Source organism: Acomys russatus, chromosome 17 (genome assembly GCF_903995435.1).
Source record: "Acomys russatus chromosome 17, mAcoRus1.1, whole genome shotgun sequence".
NCBI classification, from domain to species: domain Eukaryota; kingdom Metazoa; phylum Chordata; class Mammalia; order Rodentia; family Muridae; genus Acomys; species Acomys russatus.
Window position 1 is genome coordinate 622921 of NC_067153.1, and position 22127 is coordinate 645047.

At 40.1% G+C, this 22127-nt stretch overlaps 1 protein-coding gene across 1 annotated transcript in view; it reads left to right on the plus strand.

Moving 5' to 3' along the window:
* Positions 1–22127, plus strand: part of Cpq (carboxypeptidase Q) — a 324103-nt gene that overhangs the window by 67834 nt on the left and 234142 nt on the right. Inside the window, exon 3 of the mRNA XM_051159454.1 lies at positions 12248–12455. Within this exon, the coding sequence (XP_051015411.1) occupies positions 12248–12455 (208 nt within the window). The remainder of the gene's footprint in view (positions 1–12247; positions 12456–22127) is intronic.

Here is a 22127-nt window from a genome sequence, read left to right on the forward strand (position 1 = left end):
GTGCAATTTCCCTACAGCTTAAATAATATTGGAGTTCAGTTTACTTTAGGCATGTGATATCATTTCAATTTAGATTTACTTAATGGATATAATACATATGTAAAAATTTTTTTACTATTGGTAATATAAAAATGTGTGCACTAATCTATCTACTCTGGTCACTGCTGACTCTGAAATACTTTCAGATGTAAGTAAAAGATGATTTGACTAACATGAACTGTTAGGGTTCTCTAAAGAAACAGAATAGTAAGAGTGAAAATCAGAGAAAAAGAGGAACAGAGAGAAAGAGAACATGAATGCAGTACAACTGTATGAAAAGTTAAGCAAGGACAAACTACAGGGCTCAAGATGATTAGCTCAGGGAGTTGGCAAGAGAATTGAAGCAGAACTGTGCATTATGGTCGGAATCCAGACTGCTGTGTGAATTGTGTTATTGTGTGCTTATTGTGCTATTAAAGGTGAAATTCAAACTGAAAATTTCAGATCCTGAAATGTTCTTTGGAATGCATTTGGACATAAGTTAATGGTCTTCGTGTGTGTGTGTGTGTGTGTGTGTGTGTGTGAGAGAGAGAAAGAGAGAGAGAGAGAGAGAGAGAGAGAGAGAGAGAGAGAGAGAGAGAGAGAAGAGGTAGGGAGGGAGAGGGAGGCTGGCTCATGTGACTGGAAGCTGAGTCATGCTAGCTGAGGCTTGGGTTTATCTGAAGGCATCTGATGCTTTCCCTGTTAGCTTTTTGATTGGTTCCTGTCCTGACTAACTCATGAGGGCAACTCACAATGTGCATTATTCAATGTTCAGATTCCAACAGTAGTGCCTTCATGAAACACTTTAATGTGTATACCTGAATGTTTGACTAAATGCCAGAGTGCTTTGTGGCACAGTCAAGTTGACACATAAATTTATCCATCATAGCAGCTTAAAAACATAGGGATTTAATACTTCATAGAAAATCATAGTTATGTTATGAGAAGTCCAGGCTCATCAATTTTTCCTGTCAATTTTTCCAACCATACCTTTATCTGTGTGCTGGCTAATATGTGGACACAGGCAGCTGCTGGTCTTTCAGGCTTCTGTTATTATTCTAAGTGAGAAGAAACAGCAAAGTTGAAAAAGTAGGTGTCTTAGTCACTTCGGTGTTCTATTGCTGTGAAGAGACACCATGACCAAGGCAACTCTTATAAAAGAAAACATTTAATTACTGGCTGGCTTGCAGTTTCAGAAGCGTGGTCTATTTTCATGGCAGGAAGCATGGCGGCATAGAGGCAGATGTGAGAGCAGCACCAGAAAACTACATCCTGAAATACAGGCAGAGGGAGACCTGACCAGAGCTGGGCTTTTCCTTATAATCCTTTCAGACGGTTTCACTTCCTGGTGACTAAGCATTCAAATATATGAGCCTCTTGGGGACATTCTTACCCAAACTACCACAGAGGGACAGAGCTCCTTCTTTGAGCCTTTTCCTTGATGCTTGGATAGTCATATGTTTTCTGACCACTGCTGCAAGAATCTTACAAGTGCCCATGTGAGGAAGTTGGAGTAAGGCTTGGACTTCCTTTGTACAGAAAAGCCTTTGGGGGCACACACTGGAGTTATTCTTTACACTCCGTGTGTGGAATCTAGGTATTGAGTCATAAACTTAAAAACACTTTGTTTGCATCAAGTTTTAATTTGCAGGTCTCATTCTTTCTATGTACTATTTTGTTATTATGAATTTGTTGTGTTGTGTTCTGTTTATTATTCAAGGCTGTGGGTTGGAGTTTGAGCCCTGTGTATACTGAGCAAATGTTCTCCCATTCAACTATGTTTCCAGCCTGTATTTATGGTTCTTTGAAAAATGACATTTTAGGGCTGGAAGAATGGCTCAGTAGCTCAGAGCATTGTCTGCTCTTGGAAAAGGATCTGAGTTAAATTCCCAGATCACAATACAGACAACTGTCTGTAATTCTAATTCCAGGAGATCTGATGGTCTTCACAGGCATCACACACACACATAGCACACACACATGGCACACACACACACACACACACGAGAGAGAGAGAGAGAGAGAGAGAGAGAGAGAGAGAGAGAGAGAGAGAGAGAGAGAGAGAGAGAGAGAGAGAGAGAGAACACTTATACTCATACACGTAAAATAAATATATATAAAATAATTTTAATATTGTTGTGTTTGTGTATATGTGTGTACATGTTTATAAATGACTGAGGTTGATGTAGGTTGTGCCTAAATTGTTATTCTCTTGTTGAACCCAGGCCTTGAAGGCTAAATTTTCTGGCCAGCAAGTTTAAAGATATTCCTGTCAGCACTTCCCTAGTATTGTATTGCAGATGTGCTTTGCTGCATCTGGATATTTTTTTAAATGTGGGTTCCGGGGTAAAACGCAAGGTTCTCAGGCTTGTATAACAAGCATTTTGCCAACTAAGCCATTTCTTCTGTCACAACATTGTATTATTTTAAAAGTTAATTTTCATTTATTTCAAGTATTTTAACCTTGCTTACATTTTACATTTGAAAGATCTTTTCTTATGTTAATGTGTATTATAAAATTTATTTTTTCCTTTCTGCATACTCTATAGGGTCTTGTATAACTTTTGTCTGAATCTATATTTATTAGTAATATGTTTTGATGATTTGTCTTTTTGTTTTTAAAATCTTAAAAAGTATGGTCATTTTACTAAAAAATTATTTATGGCATATTATTTGGATATTTTATAATCATTCATCATAAATGCATTCATTGAACATAAAGATATCAAACATCTATAAAAGCTTAAAATATGGTTGATCTTGTTTTATAGAAAATTCTTGTTTATATGCTTTACATTATTGCTTTGTAGAAAGAAGAATTAGACATGGCCTTGACTTTGGGAAACACATTCTAGTGTGTGATGGTAAAGCACTTTATTACAGTATAACAGAGGGAAGGCTACTCAGATGGTTGCAGAAGGTTTACCATAAGAGCCATGTAATAGAACCTGAAACAAAATGTCTGGTTACTACCACCTGGAAGAAGCAGAAAGCCTAGAAGATTCATACTGGAGAAAGAAAAGCACCTTCTGTTGAGTAAGATGTTCCTGCGTGTTAGGGAGCAGAATGTGATGTGTGGGGAGAGGCAAATGCTAAGGAAAGAAAACCATGGCCATATTTCAAAATATTTTCTACAACGCAGCTCCATTCTGGTAGGGGGAATGAGTAGAGACATCTCTATGTAGGATGGCCAGGAAATTTTAAGTCTAAAATTATTTTAATAGACTGAACTGGAATGCCACAGAAAATACTCTTAGTCTTTCTTGGGAGAAGATGAGTTAGTATTTCACAAAACCCATTTCTCTGTGAATTGAAAGAAGTATGTGTGAAAACTTTTCCATGGTTAGTGGGTCTAATGAAATGCTTAGTAAAGTAACCATCTTAAGTCTGCTATTTCCTAGTGCCTGTGAGAGACAAATGTATGTGTGACTCCCCCAAGTGGAGGAATAGGCCCAAACTTAACTATGCATCTCTCTCTACTTTATAAGCTTTCTTAGGTTTGTTTCTACTGCGTTGTGCATTGAAAATATAGCTCTGGTGTTTTCTCTTTCAAATGCTTAATTGATACTTTCTTTTATATATATTTTCCTCATGTCTCTATTGTCTCTGCTGTCTCTTTCTTTCTGGTTGCATGTAAGATGTATGTGTATATGTACACATCCTCCTGTGTGAACGTGGGTACATATGTGCCATGCCTTACATGTGCATGTCAGAGGAGTACTTTGGTTGTTTGTTGCTCCACTTGTTCCATCTTGTTTGGGACATGGTTTCTTTGTTACCCACCTCTATGTAACCCAGACTAGCTTCTCTGTAAACTTCTGGAGATTATCCTGTGTCTGCCTCCCATATTGCCATAGGAGAATTGGGATCACAGACACACACTGCTGTGTCATGTTTTGTATTGGTTCTGGGGATTTGAACTAAAGCCTTCATGTTTGCATAGTTAAAGCTTTACTCACTGAGTTATCTCCCCAGTTCTATTCTGTTTTTATTTTGAATTTCAATGAATAATGAATGTTAAAATTTCCAAATGTCTGTCCTTGATCTTACCCCGAAAGTTAAAGAATACTATGATATGGGTTGTAAGATCAATTCTGTTGAGGTCCTAAGGTTAATGTACAATGGAAATTTAGGCTACTACTAAATGAAACATCCGTGGTCCTCGTCTACTATTATCTGTCTTTCTGCCTGTCTATTTGACCATCCATTCATCACCAGCCTACCTACCTACCCACCTACCTACCCACCTACCTACCCACCTACCCACCCACCTACCTACCCACCTACCTACCTACCTACCTACCTACCTACCTACCCACCTACCTACCCACCTATCTACCTACCCACCTACCTACCTACCTACCTACCTACCCACCTACCTACCCACCTACCTACCTACCTACCTACCTACCTACCTACCCACCTACCTACCCACCCACCTACCTACCTACCTACCTACCTACCCACCTACCTACCTACCTACCTACCCACCCACCCCACTACCTACCTACCTACCCACCTTCCTACCTACCTACCCACCTACCTACCTACCCACCTACCTACCCACCTACCTACCTACCTACCCACCTACCTACCTACCTACCTACCCACCTACCCACCTACCTACCTACCTACCTACCTACCTACCTACCTACCTACCCACCTACCTACCTACCTACCTACCCACCTACCTACCTACCTACCTACCCACCTACCTACCCACCTACTTACCCCACACCCACCTACCTACCTACCTACCCCACCTACCTACCTACCTACCTACCCACCTACCTACCTACCTACCTACCTACCCACCTACCTACCTACCTACCTACCTACGTACCTACCTACCTATCTACCTACCCACCTACCTACCTACCTACCCACCTACCTACCCACCTACCTACCCACCTACCCACCTACCTACCTACCTACCTACCTACCTACCTACCCACCTACCTACCCACCTACCCACCTACCTACCCACCTACCCACCCACCTACCTACCCACCTACCTACCTACCTACTTACCACACCGACCCACCTACCACCTACCTACCTACCTACCCCCACTACCTACACCCACACCTACCCACCTACCTACCTACCTACCTACCTACCTACCTACCTACCTACCCACCTACCTACCCACCTATCTACCTACCCACCTACCTACCTACCTACCTACCTACCCACCTACCTACCTACCTACCTACCTACCTACCTACCTACCTACCTACCTACCTACCTACCTACCCACCTACCTACCTACCTACCTACCTACCTACCTACCTACCTACCCACCTACCTACCCACCTACCTACCTACCTACCTACCTACCTACCTACCTACCTACCTACCTACCTACACCTACCTACCCACCCACCTACCTACCTACCTACCCACCTTCCTACCTACCTACCCACCTACCTACCTACCCACCTACCTACCTACCCACCTACCTACCCACCTACCTACCTACCTACCCACCTACCTACCTACCTACCCACCTACCACCTACCCACCTACCTACCTACCTACCTACCTACCTACTCACCTACCTACCTACCTACCTACCCACCTACCTACCTACCTACCTACCCACCTACCTACCCACCTACCTACCTACCTACCCACCTACCTACCTACCTACCCACCTACCTACCTACCTACCTACCCACCTACCTACCTACCTACCTACCTACCCACCTACCTACCTACCTACCTACCTACCTACCTACCTATCTACCTACCCACCTACCTACCTACCTACCCACCTACCTACCCACCTACTTACCCACCTACCTACCTACCTACCCACCTACCTACCCACCTACCTACCCACCACCACCTACCTACCTACCTACCTACCCACCTACACTACCACCTACCTACCCACCCACCTACTACCCTACCCACCACTACCTACCACCTACCGACCTACCTACCCCTACCTACCTACTACCTATCTACCTACCTACCTACCCACCTACCTACCTACCTACCCACCCACCTACCTACCTACCTACCTACCTACCTACCTACCTACCTACCTACCTACCTACCCACCTACCTACCTACCTACCCACCTACCTACCTACCTACCTACCTACCTACCTACCCACCCACCTACCTACCTACCTACCTACACACCTACCTACCTACCCACCTACCTACCTACCTACCTACGTACCTACCTACCTACCCACCTACCTACACTACCTACCTACCTACCCACCTACCTACCTACCCACCCACCTACCTACCTACATACCTACCTACCTATCTACCTACCATCTTACTATGTAACAAAGACAGGCCTTCTGCCTGACTCCAAAATTCTTTCCCTGGAATTACAGGCTGGAATCAATATATCCAGTTAACTAATGCATAGGTGCCTTTCAGTTTAATTCACTAGTTACAGGGTTTTTCCATTAGAGCTGACACAGACAACAGTAGCTAGTTGATCTCACAGGACATTTCTTTTCTTTTATGAATTTATTCAGATTACATCTCAATTGTTATCACATCACTTGTATTCTCCCATTCCTCCCTCCCTCCAGCTTTCACCCTATTCCCTTCCTCTAGGTCTATGACTGAGGGGGACCTCCTCTCCACCATATGGTCATAGGCTATCAAGTCTCATCTTGGCAGCCTGATTATCCTTTCTCTGAGTGCCAGCAGGCCTCCCCACCAAGGGGAAGTGGTCAAATATGGGGTACCAGGGTTCATGTCAGAGCCAGTCCCCACTCTCCACACAACTGTGGAGAAAGTCCTGTCCATTGGCTAGATCAGAGAAGGTATTTGATGTTAACTGCTTGTATTGTCCATGGTTGGTACAGTAGTTTGAGCAGACCCCCTGGGCCCAGATCGGCCCATCATAATGTTCTTCTTGCAGATTTCTAGGACCCTCTGGATCCTTCTATTTCCCTATTCTCCCATACTTCTCTCACCTTGAGTCCTAATAGGTCCTTGCATCTATCCCAATCTCCTGGGAAGTGAAGACTTTCATGAGACATCCCTTTTGGGTTAGTGTTCAATTACAAGTAAGTATATACCATGTGAATCTTTCTGCTTCTGGGTTAACTCACTCAGTATGATCATCTCTAGTTCCATCCATTTGTTCACAAATTTCCGGATTTCCTTGTTTTTAATAGTTGAGTAGTATTCCATGGTGTAAATGTACCACAATTTCTTTATCCATTCTTCAACTGGGGGACATTTAGGTTGTTTCCAGATTCTGGCTATTATGAATAAGGCTGCTATGAACATGGTTGAGCATATGTCCTTGTTGTGTGGTGGAACATTTTCTGGGTATATTCCAAAGAATGGAATAGCTGGGTCTTGATGAAGCCCTATTCCCAGTTTTCTGAGAAAGCATCACAGGAAATTTCTTTGGCTAAGGTTGTATTTGATACCTGCCAAGTGATTTTGCTATCTCTCATACCTTTATCACTTTCATCAACTATTAAATAAACCATATACATTGATATTTTATTATTTTAAGCCTTTATTTTGATTAATACTGCTACAGATATGGTATATTAAAAGAGAAAGTGAGAGAAGAACCTAATATGATGAAAAAAAGTATAAATAAGAAAACTATAAAAAGCAACAAAATCAAATGGAAAACATGGGCATTGTCATGTTGAGTTTGAGTTACAAATTACACAACAAAATTAATATTTATGTCACACATTTTAAATGCAAAAATGTGAAGGGAGCTGATTCTTGTGGTCCTAGAATCTTCTCTACATTTTTGTATACTAGAGAAAGAAGCTAGAAATTGTTTCTATATGTTACAGATATTAACAACCACAGTTCCTTTTCCCCCTCAGCATCCAGACCATCTTCCCCTTTTCACACTCAGGCCATGTTGGCTGCCTTGCATTGTTTGCAAAGGTGATCTTCTCTCCCCTTCGTGCAGTCCCTTTTCCCTGTGGAATAGATTTAGGAAACTGACGTTTTTTTCTGCCTCTTTTCTACCATATTCAACTGAACTGTAGAAGTTGGGAGTAAAAGGTAGGCCCTCCTTCTCTCCTGGGAAGGCCTTTTGTTCCTAACTCATGCAAAGGGAGACTGTTTTGGTTTTTCCCTTTATGAAATTATATGATAGAAATTTTTGTGCTTTTGTGTAGTTAACAGCAGTATAAAAGTCATAAATGAATTTACGTATACTATTGTTAATGGCACTTTTAAAATCTGAGATAAATTTACTTTTTAGGTGCCAGATCTTAAAAAAAGTACCAGTAAAGTCAATTGTAATTATTCCAAGAGAGTTACTTCCAAATTACTTTTTAAGCCAAGCAAGCTTTTCTACTAAACAGAAAAAAAAAAATTCAATAGCCTCTAATAATTTTTTTAAAAGTTCAGACACAAGAGCTGCAGCTTCAAAAGCTCAGTCTGCTCATGGCCAGATCCTTTCTCTAGAAGCAGTACCAAGCGCCAAACACCCTGGATGTATTTAGCCAATAAGTTATTTGCACCTGAGAAACTACACACCTTCCTTCTGGAGACATAGCCATCCTCCTACTGCATGATTTCCACAGCAGCAGCAACTGCTCTCCCAGACTGCAGTGCTCTCCTTGCACATTTCAAAATCCTCAACAACATTAAGATCCTGATGTCTTTAGAAAGAACAAGTCAGACGTGATTAGCTTTAAAGGTATTAGAGGTACGTATGCCACTCAGATGGGGATTTTCAAACTTTCTTGCTTAGATACCACATGTGTGGAGATAGATGGAAAGCATTCAGCTATCTTCAAATTATGTCACTTTTCTAAGATGCACAAGAAATTTAACGAGAACCTGGTTGCAGCTTTCAAGTTTCACTTTTTACATCCTCATTTTTTTGTTTTGTGTATACTATCATACATCTCATAAACTAGGGATACAGAAACACAATCTTCCAATGAGATGAATAATAAGATTCTCCTTTTTACAATCTGGAATGTGTGGCTTGATTTTTATAAATGGAAATAATCCAAGCTATGAAATTTGACTCCAACTTGAATCATGCTCTAATTTTTATAAATGTTTATATTTTCACAGGGTTGTACAATCACTATCACTGACTTCAGAACCTGACTTCTTTCTTTTTGTTTGTTTCTTTTCTGTCTTTCTTTCTTTCTCCTTTCTCCTTTCTTTCTTTCTTTCTTTCTTTTGATTTTTCAAGACAGAGCTTCTCTGTGTAGCCTTGGCTGTCATGGACTCTCTTTGTAGACCGGGCTAGCTTCAAACTCACAAAGACCTTCTTGCCTCTGCCTCCCCTAGTGCTGGGATGGCAGGCTTGCACTACCATGCCTGGCTCAGAACATTTTCATTATCACCCTAAAGAAATTGCATCCCCACTAGCATTGATTCGCATTGCCTGTTGTCTACCATTCAAATAAAAATACATTTTATTTTCTATCTCCAAAGATATGTCTGCTCTGGACATGTTATATACACACAATTTTACAACATGTGTTCATTTGGATCTTTTCTCACCTAGGAAAATGTTTTCAAAGTTCATTTTGTTGCATCATGTACCTAAAACATCAACTTAAATGGTTGAATAATGTTTCCCACTATGGATATACAATATTTTGTTTACCTATGATATTAGTTGATGGATATTAGGCTTACCCACACCTTTTGAATTTTAAGAATAATGTTGCTGTATATGATATGAAAAATCTATTTTCAAAAAAATAAAGTATAGGGTAAGGTTAAAATGAAAAAAAAAAGAAATTTGCTGTGAAAATTTTGGAACAAATATGTCTTTTCAGTTTGTGTGTGTGTTGTATGTGTGTGTGTGTGTGTGTGCGTGCGTGCATGTGCTCATGTGCACTGGATCATTTGGTATAGTAGTGGGTTTCCTGGGCACTAGGACAAAATAGCATACCAAAACAACTTCAGGGAAGAATAAGGGAGGGCACTATAGAACTCATGGAGACAAGAGTTGTAAGAAAAGGGTCCTCACTTGTCTGCCAGTTCAGGAAACAGAGATATTGGGTTTGTACCTTACATGGGTATCACCTTCAAGGGCCACGCACTATGGTCTGATGCACTGTATAGACATAGTCTCAAAGTCTCCACCACCCGTGAGATAGCACCACAAGCTGAGTATTCAATGCATAGGCAGTGGCGGATACTTCATGGATGCTGGCCCTTGTTTAGTTTTGGGGAACTGTAAATTGTTTTTGTTTTTTGTTTTTTTTTTTTATCTGTTTCTCTTCTCAAAGATGCTTTATTGAGTGTGGCGTAACACGTCCTCATGGTTGTATCGTGCATTTCCTTGCTGGCAAAGGATGTGTCAAAACTTTTCACGTTGATATTACTCATTGCCCTGTCCTTTTTTTTTTTTTTAGAAGTATAGACTGAGTCTTGAATTTTATTTTCATTATTGAGTTGCTGGAATATTTTGTATGTCAAACACTATACACTTTGGTTGTAGCATCTTGATCATACTAATTTTCTGGGCTGTTTGGAATTTCAGACACCATGACAGACACCTAAGAGTTTAACACAGGAAAGAATTATTTTGGCTCCAAGTTTTATGGTTTTAGTCCAAGGTTAACTGTAGCAGGGTGTCACGATGAAAGGAACATGATGTGTCCGGCCCACGGGAAAAATTGAATCAGGGTTCACCTGAAAGAGGGAGTGGGGATTGAAAGTGGTGTACAGTGACATGAGAAATAATGAGTCAAAAATTTCTGATCAAGACTCTTCAATGCAGCTGAGTAAGACTTTATATAGTAAGGTTAATAGGATCTATTCTGATCTCTCTCTCCCTAGCTCCCAGGCAAGAAGAACACAATAGCCTTCATAGCTCCCTGTAAGAACTTCCTATTTTTGAGTAGCTTTCTGAAAGGATTTCCTTAACCCTCCAGGTGTTTCTCAGGGGGGACTTCCCTACTTCTTTCAAAGGTAAATAGTCCAAGGATGGCCTGGAACACAAAGACCTCCACCAGCAAAGCTCAGCAACTGCAAGGTCACAGCATGCAGCCTAAGCAAAGGATTTCTGACATGACAAAATTTAGCACAGCTTCCCACATCAGAACACATGGCAGAGGCTCCCACTTCGTGGTAGCCATGACACAGAGGGCTTACTCCTTCTCTTATTTTATCTGGGTCCCCAGCCTCTGTACGATACTGTTTGCATTTATATCTTCTCTCTGAGTTACCCTTCTCTGGAAATGCTATCAGTTACACTCACGCTCCGAAGTGTCCTTTACTAACTTCTCAGAGATCTCTCCAAGCAAGTTGAAAATTAGAATTTACTGTCATAGAGGCTGGGGAGATGGCACAGGCTTCAAAATGCTTTCCATAATACTGTGAGGGCCAGAGGTTGGATTACCAGCACCCACATAAAAGCTGGGTAGATGTGGCAGCCTGCCAGCCTGATACCTCAGAACTTCAGGAGGGTGAAACAGGTGATCTCCAGATAGAAATCCTAGCTAGCTATCTAGATTGGATGAATCAGCAAGCTCTGGGTACATTAAAATACCTTGACTCAGTAAATAGGACAAGAAACTCTAGAGAAACATAACTAACAACTCCTGGCCTCCATTTGTACACACACATGCCTATACATGGCTGTATACCCGCATCCATATGTGCTCACGTATATGTGTGAACGTACACATGCAGACATGAATATGTACAGATTAGCCATCACATATAATTATCTCCTTTAGTGCCATAAATGTAATAAATATCCTTTCTCTATGGCAAAAAAATTAGCATATCTTTGTAGCAGCACAAATACTTCTTAGTTATTTTGCCATATTTCTGTGCAACTTTCTACTGTATAACAGGGTTATATATTCTGTGCTGTGTGTTTGGATGGGCAGAGGGGAGGCACAGTCACAGTAAGTAACTACAGACCTGAGAGAATCTGAGCCACACATGTGGGACTTGTCTATACCCTCAATGGTTTTGGCGGCTTCTTTCCTTCTGTTCATTTCTTGGTTACGAAAGCACTGTCACTGTCTGTAAAAGATTAAGCCAACTTTTTACACTAGCCTTAGCCAAACTACAAAAAAAAAATACGTAATATTTTAAATGATATAATTATTAAACTTAATTTTATACAGTTTTATTAAAACTAAAAGTTACATTAATATAAAAAGCAAATGTTTCTACTTTGCACATGTAAAAATCAGTGAAAATTAGGCTCAGTATATAAGGGCCTTGGATCAATTTTCACTTTTAAGGTAATCTTATGTTTCTTTTTCTTAAGTCCTCACACAGGCTTTCAGGAATATCAAGATGATGTGCCCAAGATTCCAACAGCCTGTATCACAGTGGAAGATGCAGAAATGATTTCACGAATGGCTTCTCGTGGGGACACAGTTATCATTCATCTGGAGATGGGAGCAAAGACCTACCCAGATACTGATTCCTTCAACACCGTAGCAGAGATCACTGGGAGCAAGTATCCAGATCAAGTGAGTAAGGAAGGAGGATGTGCTTCCTGGCAGAGAGCATTCAGATCAGGTGCTGTTTTTAGAATAACTAGAAGGGGAGAACATGAGTCTGTGGGGATGGTCCTCATGGACTCATTAAAGCATGAAGCTCCATATATTTTTTCCATTAAAATGTTAGCCACACTAAAGAAGGGAAGGCAAATTCAAGGGCAGGATAATACCCAGAGTGTATGAAGTCAATCTGAACAGCAGAGAAAGTTGCATAGACTCCCTTTAGAGCTATAAGTCATGCCAGGCTTGTTATGGATATTTAAAAAATAATTTCAAAGTAAAATAGTGTATGGCCTAGTTCTTTCATTATAAAGCAAAGAAACTAACATATATAGAAACCCATCTTTCCAGGTCTGTTCATAGACACAAAGTGGCTGGGAAAGGACCTAAACTCAGGAAAATACAAATCCAAGCTTTAGTCTGTAGTTCAAGTGCAGATTCCAGATTTCATGTATATTTTAAATTATCTTACAAGCAGATCTACACTAGCCAGGTGGTAAATAATAAGCTATTTAGAGAACTTATCTACAAAAACATGGGCATGTCACTGGCCTTTATAAAGACATGAATTATTAGCAGCCTTACTGTGAGAAGTAGATGAGATAGGGTCCACTTGCATATGTTGGGCACATCACAGCCACTTACTGAATTTACATTTGCTTAATATGATACAAAATATGCAAAATGATTTATAGACATTCTGGTGTAAATCTTAAAAGCAGCTATAATTCTGAAAATACAGCTTGAGTTATTCAGAATCTTAGAGTTGTATTTTAGTGGCACTGCCAGTGAGGTGATGTAAAAAGTGAGCAGTTATGCCTAGTGATGGGGAAGTGAAACTCCTACACAGGTCTGGAGGCAGCGCTTCTGTGCTCCAGTAAAAAAAGACCCTTTTAATGACCCTTTTTCTTGCTTCTCAGATCCCAGAACCTGGGCATCATTATCCATGGAGTCATGACATAAGCAAGTTCTCACCAGAACAAAATGGTTAGCCACAGAGAAACTGACTTTAACTGTTGAGAAAAAAAACAATTCCATCTTCTTGCCGTTTTGGGAAACTGATCACAGCAGAACAGCTAGGAGGCTGTGTCTCAGCTAAGAGTCACCATATCTCTTACTGTATGATCTTCACTGGGTCGTATTAGCAGCTTTCTGGGTGAGGCAGCAGTATCTGAACCTTAAGGGAAAGTGGCAGGAAGCGTTATGGGATGCTTCTTTTGTTAGAAGCCATTGCATGTCAGGGTCTGAACTAAAGGGTTAGGCAGAGGCATTCTTGAGAGCCAGAGGCTGAGATAATTCTGGCTCTGGCAGTTCCAAGGAGGCTACAGGTATTTCCTAGCTAGAACACCTCTTTATGTAGATAATAAGTTCTCATTGTAAGTGTGTAGTTGAATGAGCTTTGAAAACCTATGCAGTAATTATTACTGTCATCAAGGCAGAGACCACTTCCATCACACAAAGGCTCCCTTGGGCCCCTTTTCAGTCCATTTCTTTCTCTAACTTCTTTCCCACTGGCAAGCAATGACCTTTTACTTCCAACTATGGGGAGTAGAGGCTGTCCTGCGTAGTGAAGTGCTGAGAAAATGTGTGCTATTGGTGTGGTCATGTCAGGTACCCTAGCCTCAGACCCATGGGAGTGGCCAAACCTCATCCCTACCAAGTGATGCTCATAGAGATGACAAAGCTTTCCTTTGAAGTTCTCAGACAAAGAAGTTACAGCATAGCTTCCACAAAATTATTTTCTTATATTTCTTTATTAGAATTTAGTCTTTATGACTACATTTACGAAAGAATGTTTCTTATTAACTCGCTTGGTATCACTGTGAAGGCAAGAGGAAAACATGTCATTTGTTGGGGGTTGGTCAGGTGCCCTTGTATACAAATGCTGATTCTAGGCCCTGAGATCTGGCTGTAGTCCAGATGAGTGCATTCTCATGTATACTGATCTATGTTGTGTAAACTTTGCTCTCAAATTATCTTTGATTGGGTAATATAAAAAGCTAGACAGCCTGTATCTCAGCAGAAAAGAGGTAGGTGGAGCTTCCATTCTTAGGCTTGAGGTCTCAGTGAGGGACCCTTAAATGGGACAGAAAAGAGAGAAAAAGATGAAGAGAAAGGGCGTGGCCTGATGGAGCAGATGCAGCCCAGGCAGGACCAATATTGGCAAGTAAGCTGGGGCACATGGCTGGGAAGTAGCCAGACCAGCCTAGAAAATTAATATAAATTGTATCTGCTATATAAATTGTATAGGTATTGAGCGTATAGATCAGTAATAAATATAATAAGTCTGTGTGTCTTTTATTTTGGAGCTAGAATGGGTACATAGAAAAGCCCCCTGAATTAATACATTTTCTATAATATTTGGTGCCCAACATGAAGTTCAAACCTATAAACCTGGGATTAAGAGTCTCATGCTCTCTCTATCTTCAGCACCAATTTCTGTTCTCTTCTTCTTCCTTAGGACTGCCTTCCACCAGAAGTTTCTTAACTATTCTTCATTTCTTGTATGCCTACCTCTTTCCTGCACAGCTAAAGGCTATCTCCTCTTATTTTATCATAACCTGGAATCTCTGTGATTTAGACTTATTGATGGATTCAGCAAATCTTGGACGAGGTGCATTTCACTGATAAAAATAACCCTCTGTAAGCTATGAGAGTAGCCTCTGATCTTCTTCATCATTAACAGAACACTATGAGCATGGGTCTAATTTCCATCACTATACTAAAATACTTGAGATAATTAGCTCATGAGGAAAAAATTTTTGTTTCACATGTAAAATGTCCCCCTGCAGAATGAAAGTTGCCTTAGATTGAGAATTATTGATATGGAATGAAAGAAAGAATACCAGGGGTGGTATAAGACCTTAGGGTTTTTGTTTGTTTTTGTTTTTGTTTTTTCTGCAACAAACAAGCTGAATGACCTGAATCACTCTGCTTGGTAGTTTTTGTCAAATTGACACAGGTTACAGTAATATGGGAGAAGAGAACTTCAGTGAAGAAAATGCTTCCATAAGATCAGACTGTAAGAAAACCTGTAGGACATTTTCTCAATTAGTGATTGACATGGGTCTATTGTGGGTAGTGCAATCTCAGGGCTTGTGGTCCTGGGTTTTATTAAAAACACAGACTCAGCAAACCATGAGGAGCAAGCAATAAGCAACACTCCTCCTTGGCCTCTGCATTAGCTCCTGCCTTCAAATTCCTGCCCTATTTGAGTTTTCCTCTGGATTTCCATTAATGACTAATAGCAACCTGGAAATATAAGCCAAATAAATCCTTTCCTCCTTAAATTGCTTAGTTATGGTGTTTCATCACAGTAACAGGAACCCTAAATAAGACAGGCAGTATATTCTTCATATATAGAAAGAGGGACTTTGCTTGAAAGGGCAAAGGTCATTGCCAACCATAAAATACTATTATTAAAAAAAATAACACAACTCATCTCAGTGGCACACACCTGTAATCCCAGTACTTGGGGAGACAGAAGCTGGTGGATCTCTGTGAATTTGAGGACAGCTTGATCTACACAGGGAGTCCAGGACAGCCAAGGATACACAAAGAAACCCTTTCTCAAAACAACAACAAAAATATGGTTGGGTGGCGGTGGCACATGCCTTTAACCCCAGTACTCTGGAAGAAGAGTCAGCAGGTACATTTCTAAGTTTGAGGCCAGCCTGGTCTACAGAGTGAGTTCCAGGACAACAAAGGCCACACAGAGAATCCTATCTAGCAAAGCAAAACAAGACAGGAAACAAAACAAAAAAGAACAGTGATATGTATGTATGAGAATTTCAGAAATATAAAAACCATAAAAAGGATAGTAAAAATAATTCTCAATTGCTCTAGAAAACAAACAATAAAACACTATACAAACTACTCTTGATGAAAATAATTGTTATATGTGTGTGTGTGTGTGTGTGTGTGTGTGTGTGTGTGTGTGTGTGTGTTAAAATTGCCATGGCATACTGTGAATTGTGACAAAATATTATAAAACAACATATATCAATATTTTAAAATTTAGAATATTAAAAATTACTTGGACAAAAGAATTCCTGATGATCACGTGGTAGCAGCATGTGCTGCTGGATAGTAGTAGTAAGACGTAATGGGGAGCTCTCTGGAAGTGTTGGGGCCGAGTACTGTTTCATAGCAAAGGGGTGTTAACATGCTTTTACTCTATAATTCAAACACAGCTAGCAATTCTCCTATTCCAAACAAGGACTGTTCTCTTCTTACTGACACTTATTTTTGCCTTGATTTAATTTTAATGTCTTGGCATGCATTGAGAATCTCTAAGGAGTATCTCTGGAGTGCTCGCCAAACTTTTGCCCATAGAACATTGTTTTCATAAAGTAGCTTAACATAAAGTGTATATTGAGAAACACTGGGATAGAGTCACAAGAACTAACAGTTGGTTAAGTTCTTTTCCTTACTCCCTTCCCCCAAATTATTCATTAATGTATCACAATAGTTGCGTGCCTAGGACATTATGTCAATGCCTTTGCCAAGGAAGTTTGGCACGGAGTGAAGTAAACATCATCTTCAAACTCTGGCTCTTAGGCTTTGTTTGTAGGTTATGTTGTCTTTCTGGATGTAAACATTGGTTTTTGCTAGAGAGAGGACAGCTTGAAAAAGGCAAGGAGTAAAGTTGATGGGCTGCCTTAGGAGGAACAAGCCCTGTAAGCAGGCTGGAGTCAGTGAGCATCTGAAGTGGACCTGCATTTCACTGCATTCAGGCCAGGATGTATAGTTGAATAGCCAGAAACTGAACAGAAACCAGCAAGCCTTTAGCTGAGAAAACTGAAGGGTGTTAGGAAAGAGAAGGTTATGGGAAATATTTGAAAGCTAAAATTTGCAGGAGTTGTTGAAATTCGGGTACAGAAGGAAGAAAGGAGGTGTGCAGGTAGTATGGGGGGCAGGAACTCTGCATTCACCCCACAGCCCCACGGGTGCTTTCTGAATTGGGGGAATGTCATGGGATTCACAGCTCTTTGAGTTGCATCGTAGAGAGTGACACTTAAACAACTTCAGCAGGTGGGAAGTGTGTTCATGGGCAGTGGGTGGTGCCATGAATGCTGTCATATGTCAGCTTATAGTGCCATGGGGACTCATTTCAGAGAAACCATCCTGGCCAACAAAGTGGCTTTCTGGAGCCATTATGCATCTTGGAATTGAGACAAGGTATAATCCAAGGATAGGAAATAATACATATGAAAGGACCAAAGATGGGTGAAATGTAATTGCCAAACCCACCTGATAATAAACCTTGCTTTCATGAAAATATGTTGTAAAATAACCTAGAGAAAAGGTCATGACCTGTTTTGTATGTTTTTCCAAATAAGTTATTTAAAAGCTGAGCAATCCTTTTGGAAACTGCTCTAACAATGATGCTGTCAAGATTCTCATTGAAGGTATAAACAAAGCTCAATTGACCTGGTGGACAGGCTCATTGCATACATAATTGAATACTTAGAGACAGTCCTTGAATGCATCTTCCCCTTCATCTGAATGCATCATGTAGTCTGATGATTTGTAAAGCCTTCTTGTAGAATACACCAGGTTGCTCTGCCTGGGAGGGAGCATTTTCACCAACTTAGCAGCTGTTTAAACTTTTATGAGCAAAGTAATTATTAAATGTTTAATGAACATATTGGTTAGAACATTTGTTCACATCATAACTTTGGGTTGGAAAATTTTAGGGGATAGGGCTAGAGTTTTAAGCTGTGAAACCCATCCTTTCTTTTCTTTCTTGATGTAAACTTTTTACGGCTGAGAACCAGTCAAACTAAACCGTGGGAGGAAAAAGACATATATAGCAAGCATGAGACAGTTCATTGTTTATTTTTCAAATTTCTGAAATGTGCTTGTGGCCCTCCATGCCTCTGGGCTCAGCCAAAGAACAAATGGAAACAATGCCAGCTGTTTTCCAGTAGATCACCACCCAGGTAGGCAGGAAAAACCCAGGAGAGTACTCATTCCTGTATTCAAGTCATTCTGGTGTGCCAAATGAGACTTGAAAGTGACACACCTTGCCCTGAGTAATGATAGAACAATATGATAAAAACCACATTTACAAATGAAGACTAAAACACATTCCCAGAGCACTTGGTAATAAAAAGTGTTGTTCTAAAATTTCTCTACTTATTATCTCCTTAACAAGTAAGGTTACTATCCCTATATAACAGCAAAAAACAAATAAGCACACAAAACCACAAGGGATCACAGAGTTTGCAGTCTGGGCAGCAGAGCTTGGATTTCAGCTCACGCCTGTCCTTTCCAATCGCCTAAAGAATGTTCCCTGTTTTCCACTGAACAAAGAAAAAAGAAGGCAGCCATCAGCATGATAGGTAGAAAGTGTGTGTTGACTACCTGCACATGTAGGGCATGATGTGGAAGCATTCTGAGGCAGAGGAGAGAAAAAAGGGTCCTTGTCTAGCAGTTGCTGGGTAATGTAGCCTGTAAGCTCTGGACTAAACTCAAGCCTCTTCCATAGCCCTGCAGGGTTTGTAGCACTGTATTCTGGCTGACTCAGAATTGAATGCTGCATGTTTTTGTGATTTACAGTGTACATTTGTCTACATTTTCCTCATTCACAACAACAGGGTTGATTACTGCAGTCCTCACTTTAAATATTGGGAAGTCAAAGATTCAGATGGGCTTGACAGCTAAAGTCAGAAAAATACCCTAGAGTGGGAGATTAAAAAACAAACTTCAGCTGGGTGTGGTGGTGCATCCCAGCTCTTGGGAGGCAGAGGCAGGTGATTTTTGTGAGTTCAAGGCCAGCCTGGTCTACAAAGTAAGTCCAAGACAGCCAAGGCTACACAGAGAAAGCCTGTCTCGAACGACCAAGCAACCAACCAACAAACAAAAGCACAAACTTCATGGGACAGAGGGTATCATCTGCTGATAGAGTACTTGCCTAGTATGTGTGAGGCCCTGGGTTTGGTCCCCAGCATTGCATTAAAACTGGGTGGTACTTGTAATCCCAGGACTCAGCAGGTAGAAGCAGGGAGAATCAGAAATTTAAACCTACTCTTGGCTACTTGAAACTTTAAAGTCTGTCTGGCATACAGGAGACGTTATCCCAAAAATGCAAGTATAATTTAAATCTTCTATACCTTGCTCATTCACTGCACATAGCCTTGTAGTGTTACATAACATAGAATAAATATGTTAAGAATACACAGATGTACATTTAAAGAGTAGACATGTAAATAATAAATATTTACAATACAGTGAGCAATTAGAGTAATGCTGGCACTTTTTAATGTGCCCACAGTGTATTTAATGTCCTTCTGGGAAGCAGAGCTGTGTCCCCTCTACTTCACGTGAACAGAGTTAGTGACCGGCTTCCAGTGAGTGAGATTAGAGAGAAGTGATGTATGGTATCCAAGATTTGGGCAGAAAAAGCAATGTGGCTTACAAGCAGTGCATTCTTCTCTTTGCATATTCTGTTAGGCCACTTGCTAACATAGATGCCAACTGCCAGATTGAGATGACACTTAGGCCACACTGGGGAGATGTAGAGGTCCATGTGATAAGGAACTAAGGCCTTCTGTTGTCATATAGCACAAACCAAACGACAAGTCAACCTACATAGGTGACTGCAACCCTAGCTAATGTATGTCCATAGTCATGACAGAGAAGCTGAATCAGAGCCACCTCAGTGAACCATGCTAGATTATTGACAAAAACTATGCAAAATAAATAAATATTTATGTGGCACCATTTTTTTCTAGAAAATCCATATCAATCAAGAGTTCAAGATACACAGAACAGAATAGGTGTGTCTGAGTTGTCGCAAAATCTATGTGGTAAAGATGACAAATAAGAGCATGAGTTTAACAAAAAAGGCAAAAGATGTATTGCAAGATGTTCTAGGCAGAGAGGTGGCTGTGTGCACAACTACTTGTGCTGCCGCCAACACATGTACAAACTTGTATCATATAGAATAAGAAAAAAGCCACGCAGCTCAAAATGAACAGGGTTTTGAGGAATTTATCATGTTACAATGTAACAACCACTGTTTAGGTAGTGATTTTCATCCATACAGATTGTTTTGTAAGATGGGAAATTGATTCAAACCCTGTTGGAAATCTTTAATTCAAAGCCAAACCCCATGGAGTGCTGTCATGTGAGGAGTTAGGGCTGTTCACACCAGTCACTTTTCTCTGCTTACTTTCCTGTCTGGATACATGTTTTGCAAACTTTAGTTTAATGTAGAGCCAAGAAAATAACTAATAAGGAACACCTGGGTTTTCCTTGGGACTTAACTGTTCCAGTTTTGCTACAAGAATCAGGTAGAAACTAACATTTTATAACCAATTACATGTATTCCTTGGCATCATGCAACCCAGCTGAGTTTTGAGGAATAAATTGCCCAGATTGGTTTATTATTATTCTAGGCCATACCTCATTTATTGACTGACTATTGAGTGCTATCTCTGTATTTCACACAGTGATAGGATCATAAACCAAACCTTGATATTAGCAGAAATCTCTAGGCATCCAATTTTGAGCCTATAATTTTCTAGAGTTAATAGCAGTTTCTGTGAAAAAATAAATAAATAGGAAGGCTATGTAGACATAGAGAAATAGCTCAGCATTTAAAAGCTCTTGTTGCTCTTCCAGGAAATCCAAGTTTGCTTCCTTTCCAGCACCCATATCTAACGACTCACACCGGTCTGTAACTCCAGCTCCAGAGGATTGTTTGCATAACTCTGGCCTTAGTCACAGCACATACATGGCATACATGTACACAGACACAGAAAAAAAATTAAAATAGTAAATATTGTCTAAGTTGGGTTTTAAACATAAAAGTAATATTTATGTTTCAAAATAGAAAGCAATGAAGATACTTGTTTGGAAATATGCAATTCAAAGAGATGCTGTTAATATCTGGGATTTACCACTATACTTTTTCTGAATAGTGTAACATACTTATATTTTATAAATACTATGAAATGCTGCTTTTAATTTAACACTCAAAAAACATCCCTCAATATATTGCAGAGATATAGTTCAACAATCAAGAGGACTTGCTGGTCTTTAAGAGGACTGGAGAGCTCTTCTCAGCCTTCACATCAGGGAGTTCACACCACCTGTAACACCAGCTCCAGAGGATCTGACATTCTCTTCTGGTCTCTGTGGGAAACCACAAGCATATGCACACACACACACACATTCACAAATCAATATAATGAAGTAAATATTCCAAAATATCCTCTGAGGCAGCATTTTAATATATTTTATAATTCATTTAACCTGTCACTAAATGTATGATCAAGCATGAATCATATATATATATATATATATACAAGCAGGTAAATAGATAGATAATAGACTGTCAGACATGAATGATGACTAAAATAATCAATAGAAAGTTTGGGAAAGGGTTATCATGGTTCCCTCTTAGCTAAGAGAACTGCTTTAGTGCAGCTGTGATGCACATTGTGATCATGTGCCAAATGTGCAGTCTTGTTATACTGCTCACTAAATTAAACATGAATTATTAGATGAAGCATATTCTTATTCTGTGCCCATTCTTGTTTCTTAATTTAAAGTTAAGCTAACTTAATTTAATGTCATAGGAAATTTTTAGCAGCCATTATGAGCAGTTAACACACGTCCTTCCTTAGTCAT